Here is an 18,055-nt window from a genome sequence, read left to right as displayed (position 1 = left end):
GTCTCTTCACCGGGATGATCAGTCAAATCGGTATGTTTTCCTTGCGGGGATACGTGGCGGTCGGGTTCACCCCAGAACAAGATTGATAAATGTTTCAAAGTCATTTTGGTATTTTTCGTGAGTGAACTTGAGTTAGATTCTTTTTTTCTCCCCTTTTTTGCTATACTTTCAAATTCATAATATTAGGATTATATTTGCAATTAATTTAGCTTATTTTATCATATACACAGACTCCCCAAAATTTTAATTAAATTACGTAATACGGCAATTAGCTGAAGAAATTAGTATTTTTATTCAAAATTTAAACACGTGGTTGAAACTTATTAAAAATTTAGAAACTATATAGATACCATATTTAGAATATAAAAATTAAAGTTATGATTTAACCTCTGCGTTCTTTGAATTATTATAATTTTTGCTTTTTGAAGCATTGAATTATTTTTTTGGTTTATCCAGAGAAGGCGTGTATGGTTTAATGTCCTCAATAGTAAATTCACCATTTCTGGCTATATGTCCATTTTTTTAAAAATTCTCCACCAAGATTCACATTTAAATAAAAAATTCAGAATGGGCCCATCATATGAGATTGCATTTAATAGATGATTTGATATACTTTAGAAGTTATTTTGAAATTGTCAACCAAATTCATTCGTAAATATCTTCTAAATTAGCCTACATATTTTTATAGATTTTTCTACTCGAAACAGATCTGTTCAATCAGTTGAAAAATATATTATCATTTAAGATAGAGTTACGTATTTAAATGTGCATTTATAATTTTGAGCCGTAGCTTATAGGATAATTTTATCTGCAAGCAACAAAGTTTGACAATTAAACATCACTTTTATTATACTTAAAAATATATATTTTAGTGGAATATGTTTATAAATTCAGCTATAGATAATGGTATATGCTTATAAATTCACCTATAGATTGGATAAATACTAAGTAGGTTGTAAAAATGAATTTATAATCAAAATACACAAACTTGACATTTTTAAATTCGATCGTAAGTAGTAGAAAAATAAATATTTCGGAGAGGTGAAAAGTGATTTTAGTCGGTAAAAGTAATTCTTCAAAATTTTTAAAGTGTTTTATAAGATGATAAAAAAATTTATACTAAATTGCTTAAATAATTTATTAGTATTTATTAAAAAACGGTTATAGAATAAGTATTTTTATTTTCTCAAAAGTTATCTCAAACTCATCCTATATCAAATTGGCAACACAAATCAGTACGATGTTAACACAACTACATGAAATTAAAAACTAAAAATTAGCTACCGAATCAATTTTAGTTAGTTTTAGGTTCATTCAATTCAGCTTTGATCAATCAGAGAATCAATTTGATTAGATTTTGATTTTTCAAAGTCAGTGTCAATTTTAAGGGGTGGATTGAACATCAAATTTGACTAAAAAACGAACTTAACTTACCTTCCTATACCCTCAAAAAACATTATGCATGTGCATTTCCATAACAAAATCATATGGGTTTAGACTAAAAATTGGAACATTATTATTATATAATTAAGTAGGGACAGAAGAGACATCATAGGGAATTAATGATATTGGATGGATCTCACAACCCTAATTAAGCTTGAAGCTTCATGGAAGTTAAATGGACCGTTTGGAAACAGGGTTAACTGTATCCCAACTAAGTAACATGGACAACAATGGTAGGGGCAAGTGTTTTTAGTCTACAATATATTAATATTTAATATAATGGAATTGGGGGTCAATTTCTAAACTAATCTTTCTTTATTTACACTTTTTTTTTCATTATTTTCAATAATGTTTTCATTTCATTAATCTCCAACTCATTTCACTTAAAAAAAAAAATTATTTGACCGTGTAAATTCAAATTGGAAATGATGGATGAAAATGTTGTGATTAGAAGTCGGTTTTGATGATTTTAGCTTGAGATAATTTTGATTATATGAGTCTGATTTTGTCATTTTTTAACAGTAACTTATCGATTTTAATTTGTTTTTATAATTTAATATGATCGATAGAGTTGATATATTTCATTCCATCAATTGAAAAAAATTATTTTGATGTTTTTTCACCAAAAATCAAGAAGTCTTATTCTTTGATCACGAAGTTCGGATTGAATGAACCGACGTAAGAGTTAACACTCCGACATTCAAGTACATTACTCGAGAGAATATTGTTTTGCATATCTTGTATGAGGCAGATTCTCTAAGGCGAGCTCCTGACAAGACTTCTGATCACTTAAGAACATGGTGTCTTGTCGAGGATCTTCAAGGTCGCCTCATAATTGGCAAAGGTCGGTTGATAGACAAGATCTAGCTCGATTTGGTTTCGACTGCGAAACTGCTTATAAACTTGCTTCTCGTGATTCTCTGCATTTGATTTTTTTGACCATCATGATAATTGATGATCTCTGATGTCGACACGTGGCTGGTGATAAATCATCTCTAACACTTACCTACACTACGGTAACTACTATTGTCAAGGGATTAAAATAAATTTTTTAAAAGATTTTTCCTATCTTATCATAAAAGAGGAGGTATATTTCATATTATATTATATTTAGTGAATGATTGTAGGTTGAATAATATTCAAATAAATTATGAATACCTAATAATGAGAAACCGTTCCCTACTTGAATTATTTTCAAAATCTATTAATATTTTCGAAGAGAAAGGAATCTTTACAATAACCATTTTTCATTGACATTAATTTTGACTTAAAATAGAATAATTATGAAACCCGTTTGAATTAAATATGAAAAACCGCAAGTTTGTTAAGACGTCGAATTGACGTATTTGGCGAGCAGAATTTAGCAAATTTTCAATTTGTTAAAAAATTATTTCCAAAAATATTTTTTACTATATATAATGTATTCGTGGAAATAAAGTATACAATTGACTCTCGAAAAAAGAAAAAAAATATCGATGGTTAAAATATCTATAAAATTAAATTTACCTAACCCCTAAATTTACCTATGAGTTGATTGATGATTTAACATAATATAAGAACATGCCAAATCGAGCATAGTTCAAAAGGTCATAAATTCAAACTCTCACCCCTACAAATTATATTTTTAAAAAAACATAATTTAAAAACATAAAACACTATGTTTTGAACTTATTGAGATATATATATGTTATTGTTTCTAATTTTATTGAAAGTTTCTTTAGTGGGGTGGTCATTTTACGTTTAGTCCTGTTAGAGTACTGTTATTATTTTAATATAATTCGTGATTTTTATTTTAGGCGGGAGGTCTCCTAAATTTGAAAATTTTACTTTTGTATAAATGTGGTTTTTTCAAACAAGAAAATCGCAATATACATGATTCTATGTTTTTATTTATAAAAAAATAGAAAAATTTCATTATATAAATGTTTCAATTTTTCAATTTATACGCATACATTGTCATCTCTTTGCTATAATTTATTGTTGATAATTTCAATGCTTATTTTTTTTCAATTATACATTACTATTATGTCTAGGTAATATTTTTTCATAAATTATTATATTGATTTTTTTAATTTATAATCTTTAATTTGATTTTAATAATATGAAAATCCATAAAGAACCATTTTTTAGTACCCATAATAAAAAACAATTATGGTGTATAAAATTAATAACTTTATTCATTTATAAATTTTTTGTTAACTCATAATTTATTTCTACTAAATTATTTGTACAACTTCACATTTTTTTTAGAAATAAATAAATTCACTATTCAAATTTATATTATTTATGTTGTTATTTTTCTTTCAACATATCATTTTCTTTGCTATTAAGTAGAAATTTCTTAAAACTCTGTTCTTATATTTTAGAGTGCGCCATTAAGTTTTTTTTTTAATGAACTTAATGAAGCATACTGCTGGATAAGTAGTATTGTATAATTCAAGTAATCTTATTTTCATATTCTATAATCTTAAATATAAATATTTCCCAAAAATTTTATATATATATATATTCGAGGTTACAATATAAGGTGGATACCCTTTGAAAAACCAATGGGTACAATTTGCAAAGGAAGATGAAATTTAAAAAAAAATGAAAAGGAGAACATAGTTGTGCGAATTCAGTTTTTTGTTTTTGTTCTTTATTTATTTATATATATATATTTTTTTTTTTTTGGAAATGAAAACGGGCATTCAATAAGTACATAAATTGAGCATTTTGATATTCCTCATAGAAAAAAAATTAAGCTTTTCTTTTTATAAAGAAAAATTAAGCATTTTGATGAGGGTAATGATTATGATTTAATTAGCATCTTATTCAACATATATTGCCTTTTCTCTGATACCAAAAAATAGATAGATTTTGTTCGCAGAATAACTAAAAGTTCCACTAATTTTTTCTTCCTTTTTCTGAATTTATGAAATTCACAATAAATAAATATATTATCTTTTCTATATTTCTTGTTTTTTAAAAATATAGCACGTATCAGGTCGCAGTTAATTGTATTTATAAACTCAATAGATGGTCTATTTTGTAATTTTCTAAAAAAAAATACTAAAAAAAGCACTTTGAGTGAAAGAAATGGTTTGTGGACCAAAATATCTTGTAAGAGAGACATGGAATAATACCCTCTTCCCCCCTCAGACATAGCCATTGGTTTCCCACAATCCTTACTTTTAAACCATACAATGCATTTAAAGAAGATTTAGAAAGAAAAAAAAATCTTTTTCAGTGGAGGAAATTAAAAAAAAATTCAATTAAAATTCTGCATTTATTGTTTACTTAGATTTAAGAAATTTAACATAAAAGCTACTATAATAATTTCATATATTTAGACATACATTGTTACAATTTATCCAATTTCTATATTTTGATACTTGTAGTTAGATACAACCTACAATATAATTTTTTTATATGAATGTAATTTGACGGCACTAGTTTAGATATAATTAATTGTGATTAAGACATAAATTCTCAGTTCAAACATGTTGTTAAATTTTTTTAAAAAAATGAGGGTAAATTTTTATTATGAGTTCAAAATGATATTTTATGTTTACAATTATTGAGTGGAAGAGATTTGGAGCTTGTTTGATACAATCATTTTACTTTGTTTTCTTTTATTCTTTTAAAATAAACTTATTTACTTATATTTGTGATGTGGAAGACAAGAAAAAAGGATATTATAAATAAACCAAGGTCTAATTTTAAAAAAATAAAGATTAAAAAATATCAAATAAGGGCTAAATGGTTGGTTTTTTTTTTCCCTTTTCTTCAAAAAACTCCATTCAATTAATATATCTAAATTCATAAAGTTTTTTGTTTTTCAAATTAATATCAAGATTGCAATCATGTTGAATTTAACATTTGACTAGATATATCAAATAGTTTTTAACATTATAGAGAATTATCAATTTAGCTCTTAATCATTTATCCTTCTTAATTTTACATAATTTTTAGTTAAAAATTTATTTGGATGAACTAAACAATCAACCTTATGTTGGATTAACCTCCATTTTATTTTATAGATATTAAAATTCTCAATTAAGTCAATATATAAACAAAGAATTGATAAAAATTTATTAATAGAAAACTGAAATGTGACTAAAACTATTATATTTTATTAACATATTTGAATACGTTCACATGTCATTTGAAATAAATGATTTTTTAAATACGCAGATCAAGTAATGCTAACTGGGCAAGTGTGAGTTTCATGTGGGAAATAGAGCATCGGAATCATACATCCATAGATCCAAATAGGTTAAATTAAAAAATAATTTAATGATATATAAAAAAAAATTTAACCAATTTTACAATTTTTTTTTTCACAAAAGATAAAATTGAAAATTAACCATCCCAAAAAATTTAGCCTAAAATTTTTAACTTTGATAATTGGAATTTGACCCATATATATAAACCAATTATTCAAGTATTATCTTGATTTTTTTACTATATTTTAAATGTGCCACTAAATAATTTAAGTGCAGACATGCTGCTATAGCAGCCGGTAGAGTTGGACTTTTGCTTTAGTTTGGACTACTAAATCTATATTTCTTCTATTCTTTTATTCCTTTCCATGGTGTAATCAGGGTATCTTAAACTTGAATCACGAAGCTCGCTCTTTAAAAATAAGATAAAATTTAAAAAATCAGAAAATAAAAAATTTATATTTTACAATTTTTAGAAAAGTAAAGAATGAAAGAAACATGAGAAATAGTGAGGAGACAGGTAGATCCCCACATGGCCAACGACAACACTACTTACAATTACATTACATGACATGTCAGCAACATTGGAAGCAATTGAATGAGATGTGCACTCCACTTGGGGCTTGAATTGATTTTGATTTGAAAACTAGGCCCCACCCTTTTTTTTCTTTTTCCTTTTTTTTTCTTTTTGACAATAACAAGTCCCTAAAAAGACCAGCAATGTTTTTTGGACTTTTATTTCAACTCTCAATTTCACTACAATAACTTCAATTTAAAAAAAAAAAAAATTTATTTTTCCCCCTCAAAAGGGTCCCATGATTTTTCCACATGAAATTGCTTGTTTTTCAAAAGCCAAACAAAAAGTGCACCAAAAGGATTGGTTTTTGTATTCTACCCAAAAAAAAAAAAAAAGAAAAAGAAACCCTCCCTTGTGTTGATTAATAGGCTTTGTTTGTTTGTGAGATTAATGCAAACTTGGAACCATCATTAATTAAAAAAGGAAAAAAAAAAAATCAAACTTTCACTATTTACACACATGTAGATGAAGTGGACTAACTTCTCATTTAGGTTTACCATCAAACAAGGACTTTTGTTGGGTTATATTTATTTAGGAAATTTCCTTTGTTTGGACCACGTTATTCGTTGAAAACTTTTTTAAGTAGTTTCTAGCGTTGGTCAGATGAGCCTCCAATCTGTGTTGAGACAAATGATACTTACAAGGCTTTCGACATGTTGCTATGTCTACTTGACGTTGTTTTTACGTTGAACGAGTATAAACATAACACGTCTTATTGAGTTTTGATGTCTGATTGTTCAATAATAGTAGTTAGCTAATCAAATGTCACAAGATGGTTGTATAACTTTCATAGAGGTTGTAAGCTCAATTGCGTAACGTTGATAATATCAAAGAGTTGGACAGTCTAAATTTCCTACAATTTGATAACGTGGAAGAGTTGGCAATCTAAACTTATGCAATAAACTAAAAATAATTTGACAATGATGATTCCTTTCCATTATTAATCAAACAATTAATCCAATTCTATCAACAACTACGCTCAACAAAATTCAACAAATTCAAAAACTATGTAAATGTCAAGATTGGAATTCTCTTTGGTCAAGATTGCTTTCTTAGATTTCACTACATTTCATAATTGATAGTGTTAATTTCAAAAACTAGAAAGCAACAAAATATAATAGAATAGGTATAGTCATTAGTCAAGAAATTTTCAAAGAAAATAACAACTAGGTTAAGTAGGACCAAAAACTTTATGAGCCCCAAAACTTTGGTGTTTAAGCACAAACCACAAGAAATTTCCTTACTATTATTGGCATTTTTTTTTTTTGGCTGTGTATAGTGATGCAAAATTACAACAATTATTGGTCATCAAAATCCCACTAAAACATTATTAAATTAAAAACGCTAATTAATCCTATTCACTTCACAACTTTTTGTGTAATTAATAAATATAAAATGTTTTCAAGCATTCAACATGTGAACCCACTTACCCCTTCTCTCTTTCTTCTGATTTCCCACATCATATCTTTAAAGCTTTTGTACTTTAATTGAAACCTCTCCCATTTGCATGTTATAATTTATATGATTTATGTTTGTGTTTTTTCCTTTTTCTAAGGATTATCACTTTTTTTGTTTGATGTGATCCTGGTAAGGATTCACTCATTTAATCGAGATAGATATGATTTTTTCTATATTTAAAAAAAATATACAAGATTGTTTGATTTTTCTTTTAGCACAATATGTGAAGGTGGAGATTCAAACTTATTAACTTTCTGGTTAGAAACGGATGCTTTAACCAGTTGAACGACTATATATGTTCAAGCTGGCAGATTTTTTCGATTTAATTTACAATAATCGACATATTTGATTTTTTTTTTTTTGTAGGAGTAGGCAAATAAAGGAATAAATGAAGATATTGTACTAAAACAAATCCCTAATAATATTGAATTTGTCTTTAAAATTTTGAACACGGTGTTGTAAAAATTCAATAAAGAAATAGATTTGTTTTGGAATTTAGTTTTTTTTTTTTAATTCATGGATTAATTCTCTCTTTTTGATTAACCGCTCTTAAAATAAATCTAAGAACCCTAAAAGTGTTAAAGTTCAATTGTGATATACACCAATATCAAGTTTACTATAATAATTGCAAAGCAAATATATGAGGAAGGAAATTTTGATTTAGAGAGACATTGTGTATACATTTCACATGCATTATTATTAAATTACTCAAAAGAAAAAGAGAAAAAAAAAAGGAAAAAAGAAAACTCATACAACTCATTACACTCATAAATCATTTAAAAAATCAAAAGCAAATTATGCATCCTGATAAATTACCAAGTACAAATTTTATAATCATTTTATTTTTATTTATTTATGGTTTTTCCCATGTAGTTCACTTTTTGAAATATTTTCAAAATTATTCTCAAATTTAAAATAGCTTTTTTATAATTTTACTCTTGAAATTTGACTAAATACTTAAAAAGTATTTTTAAGAGTATGGAAAACAAAACAAATTAAAAAAAAAAATTGACATCAAATAGAACATTGAATTAACTACCTATAATTTCACACCATCTTTACCCTTTCAATACAATAATAATTGATATATGGAATCCTAGTTTACTAATAACCAAAAATAATAATTAACTTAATTAAAAAATAAACAAAAATAATAATTAAATTTAGCTGATTTACATAATGTAATCTTCCTAACTAGGTTTTTTATTTTAATTTTTTATTTTGAAATAAAAAGATCCCCGAGATCTGAAGAGAATGCACCCTTCAACTCATGCTTCTTTTTAGAAAGCTTGCCAAAGAGAGGCTCGTTGAAAAAAGGACAACATTAATTAATCAATAAATTAATTAATTAACTTAATTAACACACTCATCCAATAGGCCCCATCAAGATTGTGCTTTATATAATATATCAATTAAAAATATAAATGTGAGGAAGGCATGTTCTATTTTTCTTCTTCCTTTAAAAATAAAAAATAAAATAAAATACCCCAAAAATGCCTTCTCTAGAAACCTAGGAAATGACAATGCCTACCTAAATATGTAATCAAAGGAACAAATTAGTTAATATATTAATTAATTAAAGGTTTTGTAGAGCTTTTGACAAATTTGAAAACCAAATAAGTAAAGAAAAAAAAACAGAGAGCCAATATTCCCGGTGTTTTGATAGGCAGACACCTAGGCAGAATATGTCACATTTACACATTCAAAAACCTTATATTATATTTCATTAAATATAGTTTTGTAGTTGAAAATCATGGCATCAACTTTTAATATTAAACCCAACTTCTGTTATTTTATAGTTTTTTTTTCCCTTCTGTATCATAAGTTCTTCAATTTTTTTTTTCATTCTCAAATATCTATTTTAATCTTCGAACTAAAAAACGATCATTTTAATATTTGCTATTATTCTATCACTTAATATCTGCTCATTCTCCCTTGATCTACTACTTAATAATGAATTTTCCTCCTTCAAAAAAATATATGTCCATTTCAACCAATACGTATGATTCTAATACATACCCATATCCGTATATTTATACATGTTCGAGGTCAAATTATTCATTTGTTAAACAATTAACGACAAAATAACAACAAGAACAAAAATAATTATTTTCTAAAAAATTAGAGATTAAAATACACATTTTTAAAGTTTAGATACCAAAATATGATTGTGAAAATAACATTTAAACTAAAACCTTATTATAAGCTCTAAAATATTTCTTTATATATATATGATGGCTGCATCAAGATTAACCCACAAATAGAAAATTTTATTTGAAGAGAAGGAATCTGAGTTCTTTTTCTTGGTACCATAAAAAAATATAACATATGCCTTATGTCCCCAAAGCTCCACATTGCTTGTCTTTGTGTCTACTTGAAATTATGATTTAAATACCTTTTTTTTTGCCATTAATTAATTAACTATTTAATAGATAGATTTTGTCCCACATCTAACTAATTAATATTTGAATATTGCTTGTTTAATTTTATATGCAATCTTCATTTAAATTCATGAACTTGCTATTTTTTATTTGAATAAGATAGTCGTTCATTTCAAGACAATAATTAAAGACGGATGAGAAGTTGTTTGTCATTTTTTTTAACAAAATTATCTTGATGTTATAAGAAAACCTAACAAGTTTGATACTATTTTTTAAAAAACATATATACTTTGTTGTTATCTTATATAATGAAAGATTATAGCTGATGATAAACAAAACGTAGTGATAATTCTAAAGTTTGTAAAAAATAGTAGTGAATAGAAACGACCCACTATTATCATTAAACTAGCATCATTTTACTCTTATTTTTACTTAGTCATCCGTCTACTTACACTTCAGTTATCAACTGTTTTTATGGTAAATAGGATTGACTACAAATTCGAACTATTTAACTAAATTCAATCATATTGTATCTTCAGTAAATAAAAATTCTCTCCCTCATATAAGAATTTAGATGTGTTCGTGCTAATCTATAGAATTTTAATTACTTTCAATATAAATGAATGGAAATCGTTTAAAATTGAGTTAATGTAAATAATTTGTTGGAGTTGACCAATTGTACAAGTATTAAAGAAACACCCACATGGATTAACTTCCAATAGTTCATTGGAACTTGAACATTAAAATTAAATATAAATTCGAAACTTATAGGCATCAAGACCAAAGTACATGTAAATGTTTGACAAATAAAATGGGATTTTCACATTTATGTTCAAAGTTGTATGTTATGATTTTGTTGGATTCATATCTAATTTTCTTCTTTTGGAATATTAAATATTTATGAGAGGCAGTTGGGTTTTGGCAATTCCAAAGCTTGCTTCTAATAGCAAGTTTTTTTTTTTTTTTTAATTACTTGGCTATTTTCCTCGTGAGGTTTCTTGAGATCCCCATCTCATGCTTTCTCCAACATTATTCAATCAAATACCCAATGACTAAAATTAATATTTTGGATCTCTTTTCTGTTTGCTAAAAATCTATATTCAATCTATTATTCATCTTTTTTAAAGAAAAAAAAACGTAAAATTGAGGTTATCAAAAAAACCAACATGAATATAATTCAGCATCAAAAGTATGTAACTTCTTTTCCATCTAGGTTAAAATTCCAACCCCACACTGGTTGAAGTAAAAAGTATATATAGGAAAAAAAAGGAAAATAACTTATCTATTCTATTAATTTTAAATTGATTGATTTTTCTTTTTGAGTTGAATAATGGGTATAGAATTAGAACATTTGTCTCTAGGAAAGTACAATAATACATTGATTAGTTGAATTATGCTCGTGTCGGTCAAAGTAATTGAAAGTTATTCAATACCATTTAGAATTATTGACTACTATCAAAGATATATTCCACCAGATGTTGATATATGCCTAAAATTGATATGAACGGCTTTTTTACTCATATTTTTCCTCTTGATTCTCAAGCAAGATCTCTTGATGTTGATATTCAAGCTAAAACTCATAGAAAGAACTCTCGACAAAAAGGTACTTGAGCAACCTTATCTTTACCATCATTGAATATTTGACAACTCATTATATTTTAAAATAAATTTTTGTTTTTGCATTTCTCTTTCTTAATGGTCAAATATTTAATGATAGGAAGGACAAGGTTGCTCCTCACTAGTAGGGAGCCAAGTTTTATCCATAATACAATAACACTGATAAGACACAACAAAATAAACACTCAGCTTGTTTTTTAACAAATGTACAAATAAGTATATTTTGATACTTCAATTACGAGACAAGTTTTTTGTTTTACGTCTTTCTTTCTTTTTAATGATTAGAAGACAATTTGGATTTGGCCACAAATTTGAAAATTTTAACATTTATAAAATGTTCAGATCTTTTATTAAAAGAAAAAAACATTGAGTTCAATAATTCCTATGAGTTGAGGGCCATGAACCCAATTTATTAACTTAGACAATATGACCATTTGGTAAGCGACACTCCCTAATGCCACCGATTATTTTCTTTATATTGTTTTCAAAATCCCAAAATATAATTTTATTGTGTGATAATTAAAGCATAATCCAAAATAAAAATCCTCTTGTCTTTAGTTCTTATTCAAGCTATTTTCATCATTATGACAAAGAAAAATGGTAATGTTTTATTGTGTTTGTGGAGTTGATGACAAAATATGAAGAAGAATGCCCATTGGCCAGGACCTTTGTCATTTTCATTTGATTCACAAAAATTAACATTTAGCATCTTCAATTTAATGCATCTTGATAAAGGGTCGTAGTCACTAGAAAATTTTTAAATATTTTGGTGGGGAACTATTGGTTTTAAATGTAACAACTATTATTCATTAACATTGAAACAACGATATCCAACATAATTGCATAGATATACAAATAAAGAGAAAAGATTGGATGTTTTTTTAGGTTTAAATATTCTTTTGGTCTCTGTACTTACTATTTCGGTTCATTTTTTGGTCTCTATTGTTTTGAAATGTCCACTTTTAGTTTTTATATTTTGAACTTTTTTTCATTTTAGCCTCTATATTTTTTAAACATCCGTTTTGATTCTTGTACTTAAAAAAAGTGATTATTTTGGTTAATTTTTGTTTTCATCTAATTTATCTCTATATAGTCATAAATTTGTGTTAAATAGTTTTCTTTGGGTATAAAATCTTGCACATGTTTTGAAGATACATGGACTAAAATGAACCAAAGTTTAAATTACATAAACAAAATAGACATTTTGATAACAAAGTTGAAAGTATAATGATCAGAATTGTATTTCTCTTTTTTTTTTTTTTTTCAAAAGGTATATGCTTTTATTTCATTGACTTTGTACTAGTGAAAATTTGTCTTAAGTTTTGTTTTGGAAGTTAATTTGATCAAATCATTGATTACAAACATTTGATTAGTTTTTTCTGTTTGGAAAATTTATTACATATTTATTTAATTCGTTTTAGGCATATTTATAATATGAGTTGGTGAAACCTTTTATCATCCCTTTACGGTATGAAAGAAAATTGGATGGGCCCATTTTGGCTTTGGCCCCCAAATTTTATGAACAAAGAGAAAAATTTGTAATAGTGGCCCCTTTTCTTCATTGAATTCTAAAAATATTACATATTTTACTCGATATTTGTCTACTCGATCGATGATTGACATTTAATTTTAAAATATGACATTCGATACTCTTAAAAAGTTATCATTTTGATACCTGCTTGCAAAATTTTAGCATAAGTTCTATACACAATGGAAATCTCTTAACATAAAGTTAGGGTTACTTTTCAAAAAAATACATTGAGTATAATGTTATGTTGAAATTGTGATAGGAAAAAATGATATTTAAAAAATATATATTTATATGAATGGACTAAAATTATCATCTTTTAGAAATACAAGGATTAAAACGACTGTCTCGAATGTATAAGAACTAAAGTAGATAATAATTTAGAGTACATTAACCAATGGTTAATAGACATTTTGAAAATTACAAGAACCAAAGTTGAAAATATATAAATTAAACTAGTATTTTAACCCTATTTAAACCTACTTTCATTCATTTTATACCCTCCTTTTCTTGAGAGTTGATTTCCTAAGAGAGAACAAAAAAGTTATTATCAGACTAATATGCCTATTATCAATCATTGATTTAATAAGAGGCAACAAAAAAAATATTGTTCTCACCCATTCTTATAAATTCAGTAGTTCCATGGTTGATTTATTAAGAGGACACATCTTAATAAAATTCTGCCATTTTTACCATTTATCTTAGATCATTAGTGTATCTAATTTTACACATTAATGGGATCATTTTTCGCCCAAGAGATTGTATTCTTTAAAATAATGTATAAAACATCGAAAAAAAAATAAAGTATGTCTAAATTAAATATATTAAATCTGATCAGACAAATCATTGATTTACTTTAGTGATTTTTTACTAATAATTAAATACTCAATCACCGATTTAATATTTCAATATGTGTGAGTGAGGATTTGAATTCACGACTTTTTGTCGAAGATAGATACCTTAATCAGTGGAGTTAAGCTTGAGTCGGGATTAGTTATCAATTTGATATATAGTACACTAAACCAAAACAACTCAGGAAGCAAAGTGGATCATAGATGGGCCTGAAAATCAAAGGCCCAAAATCTCAAAATTAAGCCCAAAGTACAGCCTATTAAGATGAATTTCAAATTTAAGCCCAACGGACAGCCCATTAAGATAGAACATTTGGTGGGCTGCAATGTATAGTTGGTGGCCTTGTAAACGAGGTCCATTAGGACACGAAGGCCCTTCCACGTATTTGTAAATCTCAATTGGTAGCCTCTTTTCCCTCTTTTTTTCCAAAAATATTTAGATGAAAAAAAATCGCGAAATATATTAAATGTCTCTTTTTTAGGTAATTCCTAATCTGGTCATTAATCTTTCTAAAATTCCCAAAATTACCTCTAATGCATTGACAATTCTCAACCGACAAAATACTTACGTCTTATTAAATTATTGTTTCAACTTGGCATGATATGCTAGAAAAAAGGGAAGGGAAAATTTCACTCAACGGTATAAAATTACTATTTGTTTTAAAAAATGTCACAATTTCTTATATTTTTATGTTAGACTTTTCTTTGCTTACTTTACATTCTCAATTTAAAAAAAAAAAACATCTAAATTTAAATTTTCTCTTTGTTAATGCATATACATGTTTTAATTCTATTCTTTCATTCATATTTGATTCCCTAAATAAGATTGAGCTACCCTTGCGGTAAATAATTTCTCCCATTAGTACTAACTTTTTGTTAACATTTTTTTATTGAGAAATTTTAATATAAAATTAAAATCTTACCAAATGAAGGATGAAATTGAGAATAATCTTAAAGAGTTAGAAACTATTTTTGTATATTTTGAAAAATAAAAAGGAAAAATTGAAAACTCAATAATGACGGTAGTTTTTGTGGAAGGACGAAAATTTCAGGCTTCAGTAACTTTCGGAGTATGCGTCGTTTCCGCAAATCAGTTTTTTTTTTTTCCTGCTGATTAATCCTCTCGTTATAGCAGAAAAATCAGATAAAAAAACTTCGAAAACTCATTAATTATTAAGAAAAAAGTGAAGCTCTCCACAAAATTAAATTTAATTAAGATACAAAATCAATCCTTTAAATAATTAACTCTCTCAAAACTTACCAATTTCAACTAAAAAATTCAATTCTGCCCTCGTTTTTTGTTTGATTCCTATAAATTTTATACTTCTTTTTAACAAAATTTCAAATAAAAAGACTTTTAATTTATGATGTGTTTGGGAGCAATTTTGTCAGGATTAAAATCATTTTTGTCATTATCAAAATTATTTCTCTTTCTATGGATCATGTTTTGCAAATCAAAAAAACTGATTTTAAAAAAACTTAAAATCACTCTAAATTGATTTTTAAGGTCGGTGATTTTGAAAAATTAATTATACTTAAATCTAATTTTAAAAAATCAATTATACCTCAATTTATTTTTTTAAAATCACTAATTCTACCATTACTTCCCAACCCACCTTAAAATCACTTTAAATTTATCAGTTGGTTGGTGATTTTGAAAATCAATAAATCAATTTTAGAAGATAAACAAGCATTTTCTTTTTCAAAATCAATCGTTCTACCCTTATTTCCAAACACATTCCAAATAGACTTGATGAGGTGATATTAAAATGGATATTTTCTGAAAAAACTAAATAAAATAAAAGTTTGGTCATTTCTATTTATTTGGAGGTTGAAGTGCAAGCAGCAAAATGAAAGGAAAACCAGCTTCAGAAAAAAGCTCCATGGAAAGGCGTATGGACTATGGAATCCACCGCTGTAGTTCTGTCAAAAAGTAGCTGCTTAGCTTCTGCAACAAACGTACACTCTGCATAAATGTTAAATCCCATCCCACTCCTAAGTCCTATACAACAAAAATATAAATAATCAAAAGCCAAAAAACAAAAAAAAAAAAAAAAAAGAGGGAAAAAGAAGATAATTTCATTTGAAGAAACTAATGATTCTTCTTCACAACAGCAGAGCCCTGCATTTGCATTTATAACCCCTATTTCCTCTTTCTTTTCCCCATTCAACTTCAAACCCTCAAAAACAGCCGAAGCCTTTTTGAGTTTGGAAGAGAAACTGTCAACAGAGGCGTCAGAATGAGAACAAAAATCTGGGTTTTGCTTTTGGTTTTGGAGGCCATGTTTCTGCTTCAATGTTGCTTTCTGGGTATGTTTTTTTCTTGCTGAAGACTCTGCTTTTATGTCTGTTCTGCTTCAAACGTTGTCACAAGCCAGGAAAATGAAACATGTTTTTCATTAATCTATGCTGGTCCTCTGTTTTCCCTTGTTCATATTTCTCTCTGGAACCAAATGGAAAACAAAAGATCATGAAAGAAAAAAAGGGCCTTACTCTTGCGATGTGTTTGGTAAAGTTTTAGTTTATCCAAAGAAAAATAGAATTGCATGCTCCATCCTTGGTGTATTCAAGAATTATAAAACAATATTTTATTTACGTTTTGAAACAAATTTGAAATTTTGAAAATGTTTCTCGTTGAGAGAAAAAAAAAAACATAAATAGGTGTCAAATGCTTAAATTTCTTAATAAAATTAGAAAGTCACCAAACGGAACCTCACCGACACCTTGTTGAGTGCAGTTTTAAAATACATCTCTCGTAACCATTTGATATAGATTCAAAATACATTGTTTCAAAGTCTCTATACTTCCTTCTTGTGTTGTTACATTATTAATGGGCTTGGGTGACAGGGGAAGGCATGGCGGTGGAGGAGAAGGCGGAGGCAGCAATGCCAGCGACGACATTGTCGCCACCAGAAGGGAACGCGACGTTCCTTGATGGAACGTCGTGGTGCGTGGCTCGGGCCGGGGCGTCTCAGATCGATCTGCAGAACGCGTTGGACTGGGCGTGTGGATTGGGAAAGGCAGATTGTAGAGCCATTCAGAAGGGAGGGGCTTGTTATCAACCAGACACACTCTTGTCCCATGCATCTTATGCATTCAATAGCTTCTATCAGCAGAATGGCAACTCTGATATTGCTTGCAATTTTGGTGGCTCTGCTACTTTAACCAAAAAAAATCCAAGTAAAATCTCCCTCCCTCTCTCTTCATTGTCTTGCAATCCTTGGTTTCGAATTTAGTTTCAATTTAATCCCTGTACTTTTAAAATTTTCATCGTAGTCCTTGTAGTTTTGTTACATATCTCAAAACAACATTTGTACTTTGTCTTGTCGTCTTATTAACTCATTTTTGTCGCGTCTAAATTGAAATCAAGTTAAAATTTTAAGACACTAAAATGTCACTTTTAACTGCTAAATCGCACATCTCTAATTACATTTTCTTAATTGATACAGGTTATGGAAAATGTGACTATTCAGCATCCAGGTATTTTCAGTTGACATAATAAAAATTAAAATTTGTTTAAAATAATAATGTTGAAGGGTGGTTATTAATTAGTGTTTTTTGGTGGAAAATGGGACTCAGTTCAGTGAACTCAGCAACTTCAAAGTTGAAGAACAATGGAAGCCATGTGTGCCTGAGGTTGGTTGCTGGAATTTTGATGGTGTTGAATTTATATTTAGGAAGCTAATAAGTGTTTCAAATATAATTAATTTAATGTTAATTACGATCATTTTGTAAATTGTGATTTTTGCTTAGTTATTTTATTTTATTTTATTTTATTCCTCTCTTTGTCGATGGTTTAGGAATCTTGTAATCTAGGCCTCTATCTCTCTTCTTTTCAAGATTGTTGTGAATTTATTCTTACTTTGTGTATCATCTTTGCCTTTAGTTTTTGGATTTTTCTTTTTGTTCATTGTAGAGATGAGAATTTGTTTCCTTAGCAACTATGGCAAAGGATTGTGGATGGAGTATATATAAGGTAGAGACCTAACTTTTAA

The 18,055-nt window shown here is 27.3% G+C and overlaps 1 protein-coding gene across 2 annotated transcripts; it reads left to right on the top strand.

The window, feature by feature from the left end:
• Positions 1-16,085: 16,085 nt before the first annotated feature.
• Positions 16,086-18,055, top strand: LOC111010934 (Carbohydrate-binding X8 domain superfamily protein). Of its 2 annotated transcripts, none has more exons than XM_088121922.1 (4): positions 16,086-16,370; positions 16,908-17,240; positions 17,510-17,540; positions 17,645-18,055. In XM_088121922.1, exons 1-4 carry the CDS (start codon positions 16,301-16,303, stop codon positions 17,793-17,795), a joined length of 585 nt encoding a protein of 194 aa, XP_087978048.1. In that variant the 5' UTR covers positions 16,086-16,300; the 3' UTR covers positions 17,796-18,055. The 2 variants fall into 2 exon arrangements, with proteins under 2 accessions (XP_087978048.1, XP_022140209.1); XM_022284517.2 differs by having other exon boundaries at positions 17,640-18,055.

This window comes from Momordica charantia (assembly GCF_013281855.1).
Source record: "Momordica charantia cultivar OHB3-1 chromosome 3 unlocalized genomic scaffold, Mcharantia_2.0 BLBB01000003.1, whole genome shotgun sequence".
Classification (NCBI taxonomy): domain Eukaryota; kingdom Viridiplantae; phylum Streptophyta; class Magnoliopsida; order Cucurbitales; family Cucurbitaceae; genus Momordica; species Momordica charantia.
The sequence above is the reverse complement of the archived record's forward strand: the minus strand, read 5'-3'. Positions and strand labels throughout refer to the sequence as shown.